The 22,039-nt window shown below is 40.7% G+C and overlaps 1 protein-coding gene across 8 annotated transcripts in view; it reads right to left on the minus strand.

Annotated features, from left to right (window-relative positions):
- Positions 1-22,039, minus strand: part of DEUP1 (deuterosome assembly protein 1) — a 115,934-nt gene that overhangs the window by 28,389 nt on the left and 65,506 nt on the right. For all 8 annotated transcript variants that reach the window (XM_070457129.1, XM_070457132.1, XM_070457128.1 and 5 more), the window contains 2 exons: positions 20,033-20,230; positions 18,053-18,139 (listed from right to left, as the gene is read on the minus strand). In XM_070457129.1, coding sequence (XP_070313230.1) covers positions 18,053-18,139; positions 20,033-20,230 — 285 coding nt within the window. The remainder of the gene's footprint in view (positions 1-18,052; positions 18,140-20,032; positions 20,231-22,039) is intronic.

Below are 22,039 nucleotides of genomic sequence, written 5' to 3' on the forward strand. Positions count from 1 at the left end.
CCATTCTGGAGACCTCCCTTTAACCTCTCTGTGCCAGAGGTTACCTGCCCACCAGCTGGCTGGCCCCAGTCCCAGGACTTCATGGACTGAACATTCAGCTGTGCCCGGATCTGGCCCCACCCACTAGAGGGTTGACACCATCCTTGGACTTCATAGGCCCCATGATCAGCTATGCTGGGATTCAGCCCCACCCACCAGTGGAAAGCAGCCAATACATGAGGCAGGGGCTGGCAGCCACCTTCGCAGGGGGCCAGCCCTGCCAACCAGCATGCCCACAATAGCTGGCCACGCCAAGAGGAGGGTTCACACAGCCCACATATGAGGCAGCCCAAGAGCATAACTCCAGTGAACACAGGGAGTGTTCTGCGGGGCCCCATGGGGCATCTCCAACATAAAGCCACTTCTCCAAAACCAGGAATCATAACCAACCTACCTAGTATGAAGAAACAGAAAAGAAAATTGGGCAAAATGAGGTGAGAGAGGTATAAATCCATATGAAGAAGATGCAGGATAAGCAATCTACCCAGTAAAGAGTTAGAGGTAATGACGTTAAAGATGTTCAATGGACTCAGGAGAAGAATGGATGAATACAACAATAAGTTTAACAAAGAGAAAACACAAAGAACCAAAAAGAGCTTAATACAACAACTGACATAAAAAAATACACTACAAAGAATAAATGGTAGATTATATAATAGAAAAGAACAGACCAGTGAACTGGAAGATAGAGTAGTGGATATTACCCAAGAAGAGTTCATGCTGATCCTTTTCAAACTATTCCAAAATACTGAAGAGGATGGAATGCTTCTGAACTCATTCTAGGAGACCAGTATCAGATGATGCAAAAACCAGACAAAGACACCACAACAAATAGTCACGGGTCAATATCACTGCTGAACATAGATGCAGAAGTTCTCAACAAAATGTCAGCAAATCAAGTTTAACAATACATTAAAAAGATTATACACTGTGATTAAGTGGGATTTATCCCAAGGGTATATGGATGGTTCAATATCCACAAATAAATCAGTGTGACATACCACATTAAAAAATTGAAGAATAAAAGTTATATGATCATCACAATAGATGTAGAGAAAGGTTTTGACAAAATTTAACATCCATTTATGATAAAAGTTCTCCAGAAAGTAGGCATAGAGTGAACATATCTCAACATAATAGAGACCCTATATGACAAACACATAGCCAACATCATATTGACAGTGAAAAGCTGAAAACAGTTTCTCTAAGATTAGGATCAAGAGAAGGATACTCATTCTTGCCACTTATTTAACAGTACTAGAAGTCCTAGCCAAGTAATGAGACAAGAAAAAGAAATAAAGAGATTTCAAATTGGAAAGGAAGAAGTAAAACCATCAATGTTTGCAGATGACATGAAACTATATATAGAAAATCCTCAAGATGCCACCAAAAAACTATTAAACATAAAAATTAATTCAGTAAAGTTGCAGGATACAAAATTAATATACAGAAATATTTTGCATTCCTATATACTAACAATAAACAAGAAAGAGAAATTAGGAAAACAACCCTATTTACAATCACATTATAATAATAAAATGCCTAGGAATAAATCTACCTAAGGAGGTAAAAGACATATACTTGGAAAATTATAAGACACTGATGAAAGAAATTGAAGATATCACAAACAAATGGAAGATACACTGTACTTATAAACTAGGAGAATTAATATTTTAAAACTGACCTTACTCCACAAGGCAATCTGCACACTCAATGCAATCCTTATCAAAATACCAATTGTATTTTTCACAGAACTAGCAGAAATAATTCTAAAATTTGTTCAAAAACACAAAAAACCTTGAATAACCAAAAAATATTGAGAAAGGAGAACAAAGCTGGATGTTTCATGCCTCCCTGTTTGGACTGTTCTACAAAGCAAAAGGGGGCGTGGGCAGCAGGGGATGAGATGGTGAGATAGCACCACCACCCAGTGGGCGTGAGTGTGAGCAGACTCCAGGGGACCGCGGGGGAGAGAGGATGAGATGGTGAGATAGCACCACCACCCAGTGGTCGTGAGTGTGAGCAGACTCCAGGGGACAGCGTGGAAGAGAGGATGAGATGGTGAGATAGCACCACCACCCAGTGGGCCTGTGTGTGAGCAGACTCCGGGGGACCGCGGGGAAAAGAGGATGAGATGGTGAGATAGCACCACCACCCAGTGGGCGTGAGTGTGAGCAGACTCCAGGGGACAGCGGGGAAGAGAGGATGAGATGGTGAGATAGCACCACCACCCAGTGGGCGTGAGTGTGAGCAGACTCCAGGGGACAGCGGGGAAGAGAGGATGAGATGGTGAGATAGCACCACCACCCAGTGGGCCTGTGTGTGAGCAGACTCCAGGGGACAGCGGGGGACAGAGGATGAGATGGTGAGATAGTCCCACCACCCAGTGGTCGTGAGTGTGAGCAGACTCCAGGGGACAGCGGGGAAGAGAGGATGAGATGGTGAGATAGCACCACCACCCAGTGGGCCTGTGTGTGAGCAGACTCCGGGGGACCACGGGGGACGAGGACCCTGGCCTGCTACAGTCTATGAGGTTGCAAAGAGTCAGACACGACAACAAGAACAAAGCTACTGTAATTGAAACAGTATGGCTCTGGAGCAAAAACAGTACATTGACCAATGGGACAGACTAGAGCATCCAGAAATAAATCCACACTTATATGGTCAATTAATTTATGACAAGGGAGGCAAGAATATACAATGGGAAAAAGACAGCCTCTTCAGTAAACAGTGTTGGGAAAATGGACAGCTACATGCAGAAGAATCAAACTGAACTACTCTCACACCATGCACAAAATAAATATAGGATGGATTACAGACTTATCTGTAAGGGCTTCCTTGGTGGTCCAGTGGTTAAAAATGGCAGGTCTGCCTGCCGATGCAGGGGACATGGATTCGATCCCTGGTCTGGGAAGATTCCCAGACGCCCTACATATCCTGGGACAACAAAGCCTGTGGACCACAATGACCGAGCCTGCGCACCTAGAGTCCATGCTTTGCAACAGAAGGAGCCCACACGCCCCTGCTAAAGAGTAGCCCCCACTGCCGCAACTAGAGAAAACCCACGTGCAGCAACGGAGACCCGGCACGGCCAAAAGTAAATACTAACCCTTAGGAAAGACCTAATGTGAGACCTGAAACCGAAGAACTCCTAGAAGAAAACACAGTATACTTACCAACACTGGTCTCAGTGGTATTTTTTTGGATCTGTCTCCTCAGGTAAGAATAAAAAAGCAAAAATAAACAAATGTGCTTGCATCAAACTAAAAAGCATTTGCACAGCAAAGGAAACTATAAACAAAATAAAAAGGCAGCTTAATGAATGGAAGAAGATATTTGCAAATGATACCTCTGATGAGGACTTAAATTTCCAAAATATATAAAGAACTGATACAACTCAACATTAAAAAAAACTCATTAATTTCAAGAGAACAGCATCGAAACATGTATATTATCTAGGGTGAAACAGATCACCAGCCCAGGTTGGATGCATGAGACAAGTGCTCGGGCCTGGTGCACTGGGAAGACCCAGAGGGATTGGGTGGAGAGGGAGGTGGGAGGGGGGACCGGGATGGGGAATACATGTAAATCCATGGCTAATTCATTTCAATGTATGACAAAAACCACTGCAATGTTGTAAAGTAATTAGCCTCCAACTAATAAAAATAAATGAAAAAAAAAATGAATAGAGGATATGGACAGACATTTTTCCAGTGAAGACATACAGATGACCAAAAGATATGAAAAGATGCTCAACGCTAATCAGAGAAAAGTAAATCAAAACCACAATGCAACCATTTTACACTTGTTAGAAAGGCTATCATAAAAAAGACAATAATTACAAGTACTGGTGAAGATGTGGAGAAAAGCAATGCTTGTGCCCTATTGCTGGGAATATAAGTGATACCATTTCTATGGAAAAAACTATGCAGTTTCCTCAAAAAATAAAAAATAGAAGTGTCATATGATTTAACAATTTCACATCTGTGTATTTATCTAAAGGAAACAAAAAGACTAACTTAAAAAAATACATATATCCCAATGTTCACTGAAGCATTATTTTCAACAGCCGAGATACAGAAGCAACCTAAGTGTCCATCAAAAGACAAATGAATAAAAAATGATATGGTGTATATATACAATGGCATATTACTCAGCCACAATAAAAAAATGAAATTTTGCTATTTGGGACAACATGGATGAATCTAGAGGCTATTATGTATGTGAAATTAGTCAGACTGAGAAGGACAAATATATAATCTCACTTATATGTGGAATCTAAAAAACAAAACTAAACAGATTTAAGGATACAGAGGACAGACTGAGAATTGCTGGAGGGGAGGGTGCTGGGGGCAGGTAAAATAAGTGAAGGGGGTTTAGAGGTACAGACCCCCAGGTATAAAATAAATAAGCAATCATATGTGCTATATAGCATATGGAATATGGTCAATAAAACTGAAATAACTTTATATGGGACAGATGGTTACTAAACTAATGTGGTGATCATTTCATAAAACACGCAAATGTTGAATTACTATGAGGTACACCTGAAACCAACATAATATTTTATGCCAAGTAAATTTCAATTTAAGAAAACACCCTCCTAGGCTTCTCTGGTGGCTCAGTGGTAAGAGCCCACCTGCCAATGCAGGGGACATGGGTTTGATCCCTGACCTGGGAAGACCCCACGTGCCACAGGGCCACTGAACCTGAGCGCCGCAGCTACCAAGTCTGGGGCCCACAGCCCGCGCGCCCTGAGCCCCGCCGAGCCCCGAGCCCATGCTCTGCCAGAGGCCGGCGCAGTGAGACGTCTGCTGCCACAACTAGAGAAAGAGCCTGCACAGCGATGAAGACCCAGCACTGCCAAAATAAGTAAGTAAAGCCACACTAAAATTGTTGGAAAAAACCTTCCTATACAAAGGATAATCCTCATAAAATATAAATGATTAAGTGCTATTTTAATAAGCATCATGTTGAAGGCTATAACCAATGGCATCCATTATATGACAGCCCATTAAGCAACCTTTAGACATATATATTATGTATGTAAACATGTGTGCTAATGTAAAAGTTCTACAGAGATAATCAAATATCAAAAACTGACTCTGCCTTTATTGAAAATATAATAAAACTGAGTAAAGTAACATGCATGAGAAATAGTAAATAATATAATATGATGTAATTTATGTGCTAAATTATACTGCACCAAGTAGGAACCCAAATGTTTTTTGAATCAATCAATGTCAATAACTACTGGGACTGAGATCATGTAGGAAGTGAGATAAGACAAAGCTTTGGTTAACTTTTTAATGATATTAGCAGTGGTTTCCTTGATAACTTATTCATGTCTCTTAGACAACAGGTGAGTCCCATAAATCCACAGGTGTTCATTGAGCCTTGTGTGTGTGTGGTCAGTTGCCCAGCCATGTCTGACTCTTTGTGACCCCGTGGACTGTAGCCTGCTAGGCTCCCTGTGCATGGAATTTTCCAGGCAAAAACACTGGAACGGGTTACCATTTCCTACTCCAGGGTATCTTCCCGACCCAGGGATGGAACCCAGGTCTCCTGCATTGCAGGCAGATTCTTTATTGTCTGAGCTACCAGGGAAGCCCTCATTGAGTTTTATACTATACCAAATCCTATATGAAGAAAAACATGAAATGTAACCCCTTTCTCCCACAAGAACTATGACTGAGACAAAACAGACCCACAATAAAAAATAAAAGAAGACAATTCAAAACTGAGTGCTGAATTGTTATAATTAACACTGCTAAAGAAAGTCAAAGAGAACTAACTGGGCCCTAGAGTAATGGGAGATGAAATTCAAGGAGGAGATAAAATTTAATCTGGTCCCTTAAGGGACTGGTAGGATTTAGTAAAGAAAAAGGTATTTCTTTACTTTGGAAAATGAAAGCACTCAGGCAGAAAACACATAAGGGACTGATTCATTCCTCATTCACTCATCCATTTGTTCATTTATTCATCAAACACAACATTTTTCAGTGCCTTCCATATTCAGGGACTACGCTAAGTGTTGAGGTATAGTGGTCAACTAGGACCATAATCAGTGAGCCTCCTGGTAAGCGGATGGGTAGCTTACAAAAAACAGGCAATTGTAATACTGTGGTACGACAGATGCTAAGGAAAGGATGGCTTCGAGGAGTGACACTTAACAGGGGAAGATCAGAGAAGATTTTGTATAGTGTAAAATTCATGCGGAAAAACTTGAAACATTCACAGAACATGGCCATGTGACGTAGGGAAAGGGGATATTTTGGTGGAAGGAAAAGCATGCGCCAAGGTCGGGAAGTAAGAAAGAGCATGAGAAATGAGTCACATAGACAGACAGAATAAGCTGTTCCAGCTGCAGTGGACGCTTTGTGAGGTCTCCTCAGGGAAACAGAGCAGGTGACCCGGGTTAAGGAAGCCTGGGACGCGAAGGGTTCTGGCTTCCTGTGGGAAACTGCGCACATGTTGCACCAGGAAAGGTCGCATAAGGAAAGCATACCTGGCGCGAAAATGGACAACTTGGAAGCCATTCTGAAGAGAGGACCTGAAGCTGTTCTGTGATGCAGAAGAGAGAAGCTGAAGGTGTCTCCATCCTTGGAGGGGAAGCACACAGCCAGAGGAGCAGCGCTGGGGCTGAGTCGGGGCAGCGATGGAAGGGCGGGGATCAGTGACGAGAACAGAACGGGCAGGACCATGGGGTCTGACAGTCGACACTACGCATCTGGAGCTATCCAAACCAGTCACAAGCTGGATGATCTTGGGCAAGTTGCTCTAAAACTGAAAGATCTCATGTCTTTTCCTGTGGGGATAATAGCCCCCCGACACACGGTATAAGGATGTAGGCATTAATGCACGAAAAGTATTTGGCAGACAGCAAGGCACATAGTGAACACGCAATGGCCAGCAGCTCTTTGTCGTTACAGAATTCTACCAGTCTCCTTGGCTTTCTGTCTCGTCTCTGCACATTACATTACCTTGTGTGCCCAGCCACTCAGTCATGTCTGACTCTTTGCGACCCAATGAACTGTAATCTGCCAGGCTCCTCTGTCCATGGAATTTTCCAGGCAAGAATACTGGAGTAGGTTGCCATTTCCTTCTCCAGGGGATCTTCCTGACCCAGAGATCAAACCCACATCTCTCGGGTCTCCTGCACCGGCAGGTGGGTTCCTCACCACTGCAGCACCTGCATTATATCACCTTATCATGACTCCCTCCCACCACTGTCTGGCTGGCTGGCTATTCCTCAGAAGCCTTTTCTGATCCCAGTACAGTGTCAGGTAGCTCCCACACAGCCCCTGCACTCCACAACCTCCTACCACTCTATCATAACCATCCAGTTAACTGTTTATAACACTAAGGTATGTTTACAGCCACTAATGTTAATCTCCATGAGTTCAAGGATCTAGTCTGACTCATAATCCTAGAATTCTGCTAGACATATATCAGGCATTCAATAAATATTTATAGAGTGAATGAAAACATTCTGTGGTGACTGTGGCATGTGATAAATGCAGAACAAAGAATCTGGAAATAAACCCACACGTGTAGGTCAAATAATCTTTAAAAAGGACACCGAAAACACACAATGGGGAATGGGTGGTGTCTTTAACAATTGTTGCTGGAGAACTACATACTCACAAGAAAACATGTAGAACTAGACCTCTCTCCTAGACTACTCAAAAACTAACTCAAAATAGATTGAAGGCTTAAATGGAACACCTGAAACTAAAAAACTCCTAGAAGAAAACATGGGGAAATAGCTACTTAGCATTGCCCCTCACAATGATTTTTTGGATATAATACCAAAAGCACAGGCAACAAAAGCAAAAACAGACAAGTGGGACTACATCAAACTACAAAGTTTCTTTCACAGCAAAGGAAACCAATTAACAGAGTTAAGAGGCAATCTATGGAATGGGAGAAAATATTTCTCAACTATATATCTAATAAGGAGTTTCAGCTTCAGCATCAGTCCTTCCAGTGAATATTCAGGTTTGATTTCCTTTAGGATGGACTGGCTGGGTCTCCGTGCAGTCCAAGAAACTCTCAAGTCTTCTCCAACACCACAGTTCAAAAGCATCAATTCCTCTGCGCTCAGCTTTCTTTATAGTCCAGCTCTCACGTCCATACATGACTACTGGAAAAACCACAGCTTTGACTAGATGGACCTTTGTTGGCAAAGTAATGTCTTTGCTTTTAATATGCTGTCTAGGTTGGTCATAGCTTTTCTTCCAAGGAGCAAGCATCTTTTAATTTCATGGCGGCAGTCACCATCTGCAGTGATTTTGGAGCCCCCCAAAATAAAGTCTGTCACTGTTTCCAAGTTTCCACATTTATTTGTCACAAAGCGATAGGACTGGATGCCATGATCTTAGTTTTCTGAATGTTGAGTTTTAAGACAACTTTTTCACTCTCTCCTCTTTCACTTCCATCAAGAGGCTCTTTAATTTTTCTTCACTTTCTGCCATAAGGGTGGTTTCATTTGCATTTCTGAGGTTATTGATATTTCTCCCGGCAATCTTAATTAGAGCTTGTGCTTCATCCAGCCTGATGTTTCACATGATGTATTCTACATATAAGTTAAATAAGCAGGGTGTCAATATACAGCCTTGACGAACTCCTTTACCAATTTGAAACCAGTCTGTTGTTCCATGTCCAGTTCTAACTGTTGCTTCCTGACCTGCATACAGGTTTCTCAAAAGGCAGGTCAGGTGGTCTGGTATTCCCATCTCTTTCAGAATTTTCCAGTTTGTTGTGATTCACATAGTCAAAAGCTTTGGCATAGATAGTAAAGCAGAAGTAGATGTTTTTCTGGAACTCTCTAGCTTTTTTTGATGATCCAACAGATGTTGGCAATTTGATCTCCGGTTCCTCTGCCTTTTCTAAATCCAGCTTGAACATCTGGAAGTTCTCGGTTCATGTATTGCTGAAGCCTTGCTTGGAGAATTTTGAGCATTACTTTGCTAGCATGTGAGATGAGTGCAATTGTGCAGTAGTTTGAACATTCTTTGGCATTGCCTTTCTTTGGGATTGCAATGAAAACAGACCTTTTCCAGTCCTGTGGCCACTGCTGAGTGTTCCAAATTTGCTGCCATATTGAGTGAAGCACTTTAACAGCATCAACCTTCAGGATTTGAAATAGCTCAACTGGAATTTCATCACAGCCACTAGATTTGTTCATAGTGATGCTTCCTTAGAACCACTTGACTTCGCATTCCAGGATGTTTGGCTCTAGGTTGGTGATCACATCATTGTGGTTATCTGGGTCATGAAGATCTTTTTTGTACAGTTCTTCTGTGTATTCTTGCCACCTCTTCTTAATATCTTGTCCTTTATTGTGCCCATCTTTGCATGAAATGTTCCCTTGGTATCACTAATTTTCTTGAGGAGATCTTTAGTCTTTCCCATTCTTTTGTTTTCCTCTATTTCTTTGCATTGATCACTGAGGAAGGCTTTCTTTCCTCTCCTTGATATTCTTTGGAACTCTGCATTCAAATGGGTATATCTTTCCTTTTCTCCTTTGCTTTCTGTTTCTCTTCTTTTTTCAGCTATTTGTAAAGTCTCCTCAGAAAACCATTTTGCCTTTTTGCATTTCTTCTTCTTGGGGTTGGTTTTGATCACCGCCTCCTGTACAATGTTATGAATCTCTGTCCATAGTTTTTCAGGCACTCTATAAGATCTAATCCATTGAATCTATTTGTCACTTCTACTGTATAGTTGTAAGGGATTTGATTCAGGTCATACGTGAATGGTCGAGTGTTTTTCCCCACTTTCTTCAGTTTAACTCTGAATTTGGTTCATGATCTGAGCCACAGTCAGCTCCTGGTCTTGTTTTTGCTGACTGCATAGAGCTTCTCCATCTGTGGCTGCAAAGAATATAATCAATCTGATTTCAGTGTTGACCATCTGGTGATATCCATGTGTACAGTCTTCTCTTGTGTTGTTGGAAGAGGGTGTTTGCTATGTCCAGTGCATTCTCTTGGCAAAACTCAATTAGCCTTTGCCCTGCTTCATTCTGTACTCCAAGGCCAAATTTGCCTGTTACTCCAGGTATCTATTGACTTCCTACTTTTGCATTCCTGTCCCCTATAATGAAAAGGACATCTCTTTTGGGTGTTAGTTCTAGAAGGCCTTGTAGGTCTTAATAGAACCTTTCAAATTCAGCTTCTTCAGCATTACTGGTCAGGGCATAGACTTGGATTACTATGATATTCAATGGTTTGCCTTGGAAACGAACAGAGATCATTCTGTAGTTTTTGAGATTGCATCCAAGTACTGCATTTTGGACCCTTTTGTTGACTATGCCGCCAACTGCATTTCTTCTAAGGGATTCTTGCACACAGTAGTAGATATAATGGTCATCTGAGTTAAATTCACCCATTCCAGTCCATTTTAGTTCACTGATTCCTAAAATGTTGATGTTCACTCTTGTCATCTCCTGTTTGACCTCTTGTTCAGGAACCTAACAGGAACCTCTTGTTCCTTGTTCCAGGAACCTAACACTCCAGGTTCCTATGCAATATTGCTTTTTATAGCATCGGACTTTACTTCCATCACCTGTCACATCCACAAGTGGGTGTTGTTTTTGCTTTGGCTCCATCCCTTCATTCTTTCTGGAGTTATTTCTCCACTCTTCTCCAGTAACTTACTGGGCAATTCCTGAGCTGGGGAGCTCATGTTTCAGTGTCATATCTTTTTGCCTTTTCATACTGTCCATGGGGTTCTCAAGGCAAGAATACTGAAGTGGTTTGCCATTCCCTTCTCCAGTGGACCACATTTTGTCAGAACTCTCCACCGTGACCCGTCCATCTTCAGTGGCCCTAGACGGCATGGCTCATAGATTCATTCAGTTGGACAAGGCTGTGGTTCATGTGATCAGTTTGATTAGTTTTCTGTGATTGTGGTTTTCCGTCTGTCTGCCCTTTGATAGAGAAGGATAAGAGGCTTATGGGACCTTCCTGATGGGAGAGACTGACTGAGGGGGAAACTGGGTCTTGTCCTGATGGGTGGGGCCATGCTCAGTAAATCTGTAATCCAATTTTCTGTTGATGGGTGGGGCTGTGTTCCCTCCCTGTTGTTTGACCTGAGACCAAACTATGGTGGAGGTAATGAAGAAAATGGCAACCTCCTTCAAAAGTTCCCTTACCACACTGCCGCACTCAGTACCCCCGACCCTGCAGCAGGCCGGAGACTCCTGGACACTCACAGGCAAGTCTGGGTCAGTCTCTTGTGGGGTTACTGCTCTTTCTCCTGGGTCCTGGTTTGCACAAAGTTTTGTTTGTGCCATGAGTCCTGTGAAAGTTCTGGCGGCTCTATGGTGGGGTTAATGGCAACCTCCTCCAAGAAGGCTTGTCCCTCACCCAGGTCCGCTGCACCCAGAGCCCCTGCCCCTGCGGCAGGCCACTGACGATCCACACCTCCACAGGAGACACTCAGACACGCAAAGGCAGGACTGGCTCAGTCTCTGTGGAGTCTCCTGGTGTGCACAAGGTCTTGTTTGCGCCTTCCGAGCATCTCTGGTGGGTTGGAGTTTGATTGTATACATGATTTCACCCCTCCTACCATCTTGCTGGTACTTCTCCTTTGCCCTTGGACATGGGGTATCTTTTTTTGGTGGGATCCAACATTCTCCTGTTGATGGTTGTTCAAAAGTGGGTTGTAATTTTGGAATCTTGCAGGGGAGATGAGCACATGTCCTTTTACTCCATCATCTTGGAGTGGTATCTACCTATATATATACACACATTCTCCTTTATATTCTTTTCCATTTTGGTTCATCTTCACTGGTTCAGTATCAAGATGGTTTCATAGCTAAGTTCCTTCTAACCTTTAAAGTCCTGTAATTTCAACATTATTTAAACTATGGCAGACCACTCATAAATACAGAATACTCCCTACTTATATTGTAAAGTCAACATAACTGTATAACAAGCCAGAAGAAAGAGAACTATATACAAATCTCATTTACACACACAAATCTTAATCCCACATAGAAGGCAGTAATATACCAAAACTGTTAAGAGTATGACTGTTACATGTTGAAGTCCCAGCCATTATTGTTACCTTAGAATGTGATCTTATTTGTAAAAGGATCTTCACAGAGGTAACCAAAAAAAGAATGAAGTCATCAAGGTGGACTCTAATGCAATATGACAGGGACTCTATCAAAAGGGGAAATTTGGACACCAGAATAGACATACATAGAGGGAGATGGTATGAAGAAACAAACAGAAAGATGGCCATGTGGAGACAGGGAACTGCAGCAATGCATTTACAAGCTAAGGACTGGCAAAGATTGTCAGCAAATCACTAGAGGCTATAAAGAGGCAAGGGTGAATTCTCCTCCAAAGATTTCAGGGGGCGCATAGTTCTATTGAGGTTTCCCTGGTGGCTCAGACGGTAAAGCATCTGCCTACAATGCGGGAGACCTGGGTTCAATCCCTGGGTCAGGAAGATCCTCTGGAGCAGGAAAAGGCAACCCACTCCAGTACTCTTGCCTGGAAAATCCCATGGATAGAGGAGCATGGTAGGCTACAGCCCATGGGGTTGCAAAGAGTCGGACACGACTGAGCTACTTCACTTTCTTTTTCTTTTCATAGTCCTATTGACACCTTGATTTTAGACTTCTAGCTTCCAGACTATACAACAGTAAGTTTCTATTGTCTTAAGACACTAAGTTTGTGGCAGTTTGTTAATGGCACCACTTGAAAATGAATATAATAATCAGAAAGGTTTATTCCAGGAATTTAAAGGTGGATCAATATCAGGAAATCTATCAATCACAGTGTATTTACACATCAAAAAACTAATGGACAAAAACTACATGATGTCACATATGTTGAAAGGGCATTTGATAAAACAGAAGCAAATCTTAAAAATTCTAAGTAATTTAGGAATAGAAAGACATAATAAAGACCATAAATCAAGAATATTATCCTAAATAGTAAAACTCTGAAACGGTTTCACCTAAAATCAGAAAGTAGACAAATTTGGCAATAATCACTATGACCTTAATATTCTCTTGGAAGTTTCAGCAAGTTCAATATGGCAAAAATTACTGACATGAACAGTAGAAGAGATACAACTATTTTTGTTAATACAACTGCATATCTCAAAACACTTAAGAACCTCTAGTAAAAAGCCTACTAGAATTAAAAGATAGTTTGATGTTTTTTCGATATTAACAGTAAGTTTTTGAATATGGAAAAAGGAAAACACTCCACTTACAATAGTGACAAGAATTATAAAATACTTGAGAATAAACTTAAAAAGAAAGGCACAGAAACTATATGAAGAAAATTGTAAGGTCTTATTGAAAAGCATAAAATAAGAGATGAAGAAATAGAAAGCCATGCCATATTACTGGATAGGGAAATTTACTATTATAAAAATACCAGTTCTTTCAAAGATAATATATAAGCTTAATTCAATTCCAAATAGAATCCAACAGGAAATTATCAGGAGAAACTGGATTAACTGAGCTTAACATTTATTATAAAAATCTTTAATTGGATTCCTATTTTATACTACATGCAAAAGTGTAATTCAAATTAATTAAAGATTTAGATGAAAAATATAACAATCTTTGAAGAAATTATACATATTGTCCAGAAGTTAGAAGAACCATGTTACACAAGGAAGGAAATTCAGGAGATGTAAATGAAAAATTGTACATGTTTGACAAATTAAAGTTTAAAACATTTCACATGACAAAAGATATCAAAGTCAGAAACAACAAATTAGAAAAATGCTGTTACAAACTAACATGAAAAAAAGAAAGCCCAAAGAAAATGAGTTTCAGCTTTGCCCAAGAAAAAAGATCAAAGAATATAACTAAGTCATAGTACATTACCAATAAATATGCAAAAATATTCCCTCTGCAAGTCAGGGGAATGCAAATTAAAGGACTATTGAGAAATCACTTTACACCCACCAGACCAGCAAAAATTTAAAAGAGCAATAACACCTATAGTCAGTAAGGATGAAAAGAAAAGGTTACTCTCATATAGAGATGGTAGAAATATGATTTGACAACAAACATTTTAAAATTAAAACATACATATTGTTTGAATCAGCAATTCCATTCTCAGGAAGCTATTCCAAGATGTATGGACAAGGATGTTTTTCACAGTATTGTGTATCTATGTAAAAATCTAAACATAGAGTTGTTAATTATGAATGAATTACAGTTAACCCCTGAACAACATGAGTTTGAACTGTGTGGATTTGTACACATATTTTTTTCATTTTTCCTAAATATGCACTATAGCACCACACATCCACAATTGGTTGAATCCTCAGATATGGAAGAAGGCTGGCTGTAAAATTAGCTGCAGACTTTTGACTGCATGGAGTCAGTACCCCTAACCCCTGTGTTGTTCAAGGATCAATTGTAATTCTGGAAAAATAGCTGAATAATTTTTGATACACTCACATCATGGGATATTCTTAAGCTACTATATATAATCAGATAAGACCTAAACCTGATGACTTATAAGGATTTACAAAGGATAAAGAACACAGAGAAGTAGAGAAGTGTACAAAATGCAATCCATTTTTAAAAAAAGTTAAAACCCCTGAATAGGTATATGACTACACACACACACACACACACACACACACACACACACACACACACACGAAAAACATAAAACGATGCATACCGAAGAGTTAATGTGTTATCTAATGGATCGGTTATGAGGTGGCTGGAGAAATGGAGGGAAGGGGAGAAACAAGAGAAAAAGAGTGACAACTCTAAAATCACTGGTATAGGAGTTGTGCTTCAATTCATTAAAATTTATATGCAATTTACATGAGTGTATGTGTTTTTTCTGAGAAATTAAGAAAAATTAAAAGATGTTTCTCTACTGACTTGTAGAGATATCCATGATATATAGTCAAAAGACAGTTTAGAATAATGTATATATTGTTGTTACTGTAATCATCTAATTACTTAGTCATGTGTTACTGTCATCATCTAACATTACTGACATCATCTAATCACTTGGTCTATCTCTTTTATGACCCCATGGACTGTAGCCTGCGAGGCTCCCCTATCCATGGGATTCTCCAGGCAAGAATACTGGAGTGGGTGCCATGCCCTCCTCCAGGGGATCTTCCCAACCTAGAAATCAGACCTGAGTCTTTTACATCTCCTGCACTGGCAGGCGGATCCTTTACCACTGAGCCACCAGGGAAGGCCCAATGTAAATATTATTCATGTATTTCTGTAAAAGAACACTCAACTCATCCCATCTAAGTGTTTACACAAGCAAGGAAAACGTTTTATAGAATGCAATACACTAGTTGGTTAGCATTGAGTATTTCTGGAGTCCAAACTGGGACTGGGGATGGACATGGGGATAATTAGCTGCTTATTTACACATCTTTCTGTGTTTTATTTCTTGAAAAATTGAAAACAAATAAACAATCAGAGCCAAATGCCAATAGGGGTCAGAGTGAAGCAGGCTTAGTGGGGCCTGTAGTGAAGCAGAATGCACAACTAAAGACATTCAGATTGAAATTTTGAAAAATAACACAAAACCACTTTTTTGAGAGAGAGAAAAGACATAGATGAAGGCATAATCCAATTTAACTTTTTTGTGTATACAGTTTAGGAAAAACAGTCCTTGCATCACACAGACTTTCTGTAACTGACAGGGAAATCACACATACCTTATTTTTATCTATACTCCAGTGGGGCTTCCCTGGTGGCTCAGATGGTAAAGAATCTGCCTGCAATGTGGGAGACCTGGGTTTGACCCTTGGGTTGGGAAGATCCCCTGGAGGAGGGCATGGCAACCCACTCCAGTATTCCTGCCTGGAGAATCCCCATGGACAGAGGAGCCTGATGAGCTACAGTCCATGGGGTCCAAACAGTCAGACACAACTAGATGACTAAGCATAGCACAGCACATCCTCCATAACAGGATCCATAGCAAGGTGCAAAGAAGAATGCAGAAAGCTTCCAGAATGATTCTATTCTTTGAGGCTAGATTATGGACTATTAGGAGAATTAAGGACATACTATCACAGAAATACAGCATCATCACAGAACATTTTGATGCAAATTGTAGCAATATTTTTTGCATCTATCTCCTGCAGCAAAGCAAATAAAAGCAAAAATAAACAAATTGGACCTAATTAAAAGGAAACTAATGACAAATTGAAAAGACAACCTACTGAATGCAAGAAAATATTTGCAAATGATATGGTCAACAGGGGTTAATATCAAAAGTATGTAAACATCTCATACACTCAACATCAAAAAAACAAGCAACCCAGTTAAAAAATAGATATTTTTCCAAGGAGAGCATTCAGATGGCCAACAGGCACATGAAACATTGCTCAACATTCTTAATCATCAGAGAAATGTAAATTAAAACCACAATGAGATTATCACCTCACACCTGTCAGAATGGCTACCATCAAAAAGAATACAAATAACAAATGCTGGTGAGAACGTGGAGAAAAGGAAACCTTCATACACTGTTGATGGGAACGCAATTGGTGCAGCCACTGTGGAAAACAGTAAAGAAGTTTCTCAAAAAACTAAAGATAGAACTATCATATGACCCAGCAATTTCACTCATGGGTATATAAATATCTGAAAAAAACAAAAACATGGTTCAAAAAATACATACACCCCAATGTTCATAGCAACATTATTTACAATTGCCAAGATATGGAAGTAACCTAAGTGTCCACCAACAGGTGAATAGATAAAGATGATGTGGTATGTACACACACACACACACACACACATACAATGGAATACTACTTAGCCATAAAAGAATTAAATTTTGCCATGTGCAACAACATGGATGGACTTGAAGGGTATTATGCAAAATGAAATAAGTCAGAGAAAGACAAGACTGTATGACACCACTTCTATGTATAATATAAAAAATATAACAAATAGTGAATATAACAAAAAAGAAAGATTCACAGATATAGAGAGAGCAGGAGGGAATTAAGAGGTACAAATTATTATGTATAAAATAAATTATGAGGATATATCATACAACACAGGGAGTATAGCCAATATTTTATAATAACTATAAATAGAGAATAACCTTAAAAATTGTGAATCACCAAGTAGTATACCTGTAACTTACATAATATTGTAAACCAACTCTACTTCAATTAAAAATTAAAAATAAAAATACTGACAAAGAAAGAAATACAGTATCCTGACTTAAGAAAGGACCATGGAGAATGCCTAATCCAACTTTATCACTCTACGGTGAGGAATCTGAGGCCAGGTTAAGCAACTCAGATCCCCTGCATTCGCAGAAAATTATTTTATCTCAGAATTTTTACTCAGAACAAATAAATGATACTATGATATTTTATTAGTTCAATAAATAAACATTCTCCTATTTTACATGTAAAAAACCAAACCTCAACTGTTGTATTAAACAACTGAAAAGAAAGGCACATAACCTGTCTAAGTTGTCTTGTGTAAGCCTGTAAAGACACCAGTTAAAAACCACAAGGTCAGACCTCAATCGTTCACTCACCCATTCTTTTTATTCAACCAACGGTCTGTAGCCCTGATGCTGGGAGGTACTGGTGATATGTTAACTAGGCACCATTCACTCCTTGTTCACCATCTGGGGCGGGGGAGTGACAAGCTATGAAACACATCGGCCCAAGTGTGGCTGGGACTACCTGTTCTGACTGGAGTCTCAGGGGCACGTCATCAAGCAGAACTGACAGGAGTCGGGCCATGCAGGGTGTAGGAGACCAGACGCAAAGGCAAGGACAGTTATATATGTTTGAGGAAATAATTTAAATTGAGCCCAATTCAAGAAAAGACCAAGGAGAAAACCAGAAATTCAAATGTTCCAGCCTGCAAGATAAAAGTAAATTCCATCCAAGTGTGAGAGACTTTGTCAGCCCGACTTCTACATGCTTGACAGGTGGAAGACATTCAGTAAACAGCATCTGGCCAAGGAGGCAAGCTCTCTGCTCAAGCTACTGAGCGGCGTCAGCACATTACCATGCACCGTCCGGGGTCCAAGTCTCCCATCATGCCTTTCAGGTGTGCGTTCTCAGTCCTGACAGCTCTGTACCTCGTATCTGACATCTGAAAGGAGGTTAGTAGTTAAGAGTGAGTGTAAAATTAGTCATAAGAGCCCACAATTCTATGAAAATTAACTTTGCTTTGTTAATATAAATATTTTCCAAGAGTAGCAAAGGGAGACACTTAGTTAGGCAGGCTTGTCATACATTGGGTATTCTTGTTCAGTTCTCTGACCTTTGGCAGGCCCCACTGGACCCTCCTTTCCTGATTGCTGCCAAATTAAAAACAAACTATATGAGTGATTACCCTTTCCCATTCCCAAATTCCATTTCTCACTTCTATTTTTTATGGTATGCAAATTGTCACCAGAAAAAAAAATCACAATTTTAAAAACATGCTTGAATAACACTGTCCATTAAGTTTCTTCATTACCTGATTAATTTTTACAACATGCAAAAATGATTTCATGTTTAGTTTTGTTTTTCCTGATACTCCTACCAAATTTCCTTCTTTTTTGTGACTACTTAATTTTGTCTCCTAATTTATTTTCTCCCTAATTTCTTCTACTTGACAGTACTTAAACACAGCATCTGCCCTTATTTATCTAGGGTTCATTTCTACATAAAGCACTTTCTTTAAAAAGATTTACTTTTGTAAATTACAAAATATATTCTCTTTGACAAAGTAAAAATAAAGAAGAGTATAAAGGTTAAAATAAAAACCATTCATAATCCAACTACCTAGATCACTGTTAACACCTGTAAAATATCATTTCCTATACAGTGCAGCCAATGCTATCATCCCATCTATGTAGTTTTCCTGTGTATTTTACAGGTTAATCACAGTTTAAGGCTTATAATAGGGCAAAGCCAGACTCTTTTCTTATTTGTACAATACAGAGGATTTAAAGAGCCCTGTTACTGACTTTCTGCATGGACTGTAGCCCACCAGGTTCCTCTGTCCATGGAATTCTCCAGGCAAGAATACTAGAGTGGGTTGCCATTCCCTTCTCCAGGGGATCTTCCCTACCCAGGGATCAAACCTGGGTCTCTCGCATTGCAGGCAGATTCTTTACCATCTGAGTAACCAGGGAAGCCCCTTTAACTGTCATAGATCTAGAAAATTATTGAATGGTGCTCTCAAAACTATACTTGGGGTAATAATGCAGAGAAACCCTACACTTTCAGTAGCAGGTCACCAATTTGGCAATGAGTACAGGATTGAGGTGGTAAAGGAAATGGCAACCCACTCCAGTATTCTTGCTGGAGAATCCCATGGACAGAGGAGCCTAGTGGGCTACGGTGCACGGGGTCGCAAAGAGTAGGACACGACTAAGTGACTAAACCACCACCACCACCACAGGATTGAGGGAATTTCAAAATAAATAGGAGGGGAAGGAAGAAGGAAGGGAAGACTTAGAAGTCACTTGCAGTATATGAACAGTAGAATGTTATAATCACTATTTTTTCCCATGAACCATGCTATGCATTAAGTGAATATTCAGTGCATATGAGCTAATCTTCATTTTCAATATCCACTTTTCAAAATTGTAAAATAAAGATATGAAATGGGAGTGAGAAGTGTCCACAAAAAGCTAGAGTAAAAGCTCTTCTTAAGTTAAAAATGTTAATTGATGAGAACTAAGGAAAACAAATTCAGGAAGCAATCTGTGACCACTGCATGCTGACGATGTTGGGGGTGATCAGAACATGGGTCACGGGAAAATGTCAGCATGAGATTTACAGAAATTATCTTGTGCTGTCACTTGCTTCCCTGGTTTTTGGTTGATGACACTGCGTTATCTCACCAACGTGTTATGTGACTCCACAAAGCATTTCTGTGCTGTTAGACTCAGAAACCGTAGAAGAAATAGAATGCTTTCAGTAATTAATAAGGAAGGTGACTCCCTGCACTAAACAAGAGTGACCTGGACAGGCGCTCCAGCTCCTTACATACCTGTTGTTTCGATAGCATTTTCTCTTTTATCTCTAACTCCATTTTTAACTGTCTTTCCAGAAGGGCAGCTTTCTTCATGACAGTTGCTATAGTGATCTCCTTCTGATGAAGCTCCTGTGTCAGGTCAGAGATTTCATTCCTCATTCTTTCCTGCTCAGAGCTGTGGTACTCTTCCTCCTGATAGAGATGACTTCTTATCTGCAGCAGATATTTTCCAGAAAACAGCAACAAATCCTTCAGAAGGCAGCTGAAAGGGTTCACTGGCCATGTGCTGTCTTTCTATCCTATCTTAAAACTTAGGCAGACTGCACCTTACCCTCCTTTTCTGATCAATGCTGAATTAAGAAGATACTTACAATAATGATTCATTTACTTTTTCCTTCCACTTTCAAAATTTCTTTTTCACTTCTACTTCCTTTGTATGTAAGTCATCACCAACTACTGATACCACTTCCATGACTACTTTGACGGGAAGATGGGGAATGTATTATCTAGCACTTTCCCCCCAGCCTCACTGACACATACTTGGTATACGAAAAGCGGCACAGAGTTCAAGGATAAAATCTGGTGAGTTTGGACACAGACATAATAATCATTACAGCTGCCTTTACAAGTTTCTCTGTGTCCCCTTGTGGCTTTATGAATAATTGTGTGTGTGCAATAAGAACACTTAAGCTCTGCCTTCCTAACGAAGCTTTACCCGCACAACACGGTCCCGCTGACTGTGGCACTGTGCTGCACAGCAGGTGTGGAACATACGTGTCTTGTATGACTTACTTTACACCCACTAAACCACCACTCTGGGTTTGGTGCCATGGAAGGGTGCTGGACCCACCACCCAGAGACTGACGAACCAGTTTTTAGGGAGGAAAAAGTTGGCTCAGAGAAGGGACTTGCTCAAAGTCATAAAGCTATTAACCTGGAAGAATGAGGTATAGAGCTTAGGACTGTTGGCTCTAAATTCTATGCTTTTTTTTGGACTAAATTGTGCTGTACTATTTGTGACTGAACACTGTGTTTTTCAGAATCATGTTATAATAAATTTCAAACTTCATGTGTTCACGAAAAAGCATCACTCACTTATCTTAGCCTGTGGAATCTCATATTCTTAACACTCGCTAAACCTCCCATGGTAGAAACCGCTGGATCACCCTGGACTCCTCCCCTCCTTCATCCTCCCAAATCAAGTCAGGTAGGAAATCATGTCCTCCTGTTTCAGCCTCTCCTAAGTCCTGCCTCTGGCTCTCATTCCTACTACCTCTGTCTTAGTTCAGCCTCCTCTCATCTTCCTAGAAATCATTTGCACGCCTGTGGACCACAGCCCACCAGGCTCCTCTGTCCATGGAATTTCCCAGGCAAGAACAGCAGAGCGGGGTGCCATTTCCTTCTCCAGGGGTCTTCCCGACCCAGGGATCAAATCCATGTCTCTTGCGTCTCCTGCATTGCAGGCAGGTTCTTTACCACTGAGCCATCTCGGAGGCCCGTAGAAATCGCTCACCGTTTCTAACTCACTGTCTCTGATTCGTGACGTTCTGAGATAAAGCACATAATTACTGCTCTCAAAAAAAGAAAATCGTCATCAGGGGAAGCAGGAAAATAAACAGTTACAACGAGGTGCAGCACCAGTACCAGCGGCCTGTGGTGGAGCAGGGCTGACTCCAGCCCTCGGGTGTCAGGACAGGGTTCCCTGGGACTGACACGGAGGGGTGAGCGGAAGCCCAAGGGAAGAGAGAGATGGGCTCGGGCCCCCAGGCAGCGAGTGCAGCCAGGAGAGGCGTCAGAGGTGGGGTGGGGGGGGCGCTCAGTGAGCCAGAAGCAGCCTGACGAGGCTGGGGGGCTCAGTACGCTGTGAGAAGGAAGGTGGAGGTCAAGCAAGGGCCATGCACAAAGAGATTTATATGAATTCACACCAGGGAACTTACTTCAAAAACTTTTTTTCATTTCATCTTTAAAAATTTCAAGACATAATCTCTAAAAGATTAAGAGTTTGCTCTCTCTCTTCAAACA

Source organism: Odocoileus virginianus, chromosome 28 (assembly GCF_023699985.2).
Source record: "Odocoileus virginianus isolate 20LAN1187 ecotype Illinois chromosome 28, Ovbor_1.2, whole genome shotgun sequence".
Taxonomy (NCBI): Eukaryota; Metazoa; Chordata; class Mammalia; order Artiodactyla; family Cervidae; genus Odocoileus; species Odocoileus virginianus.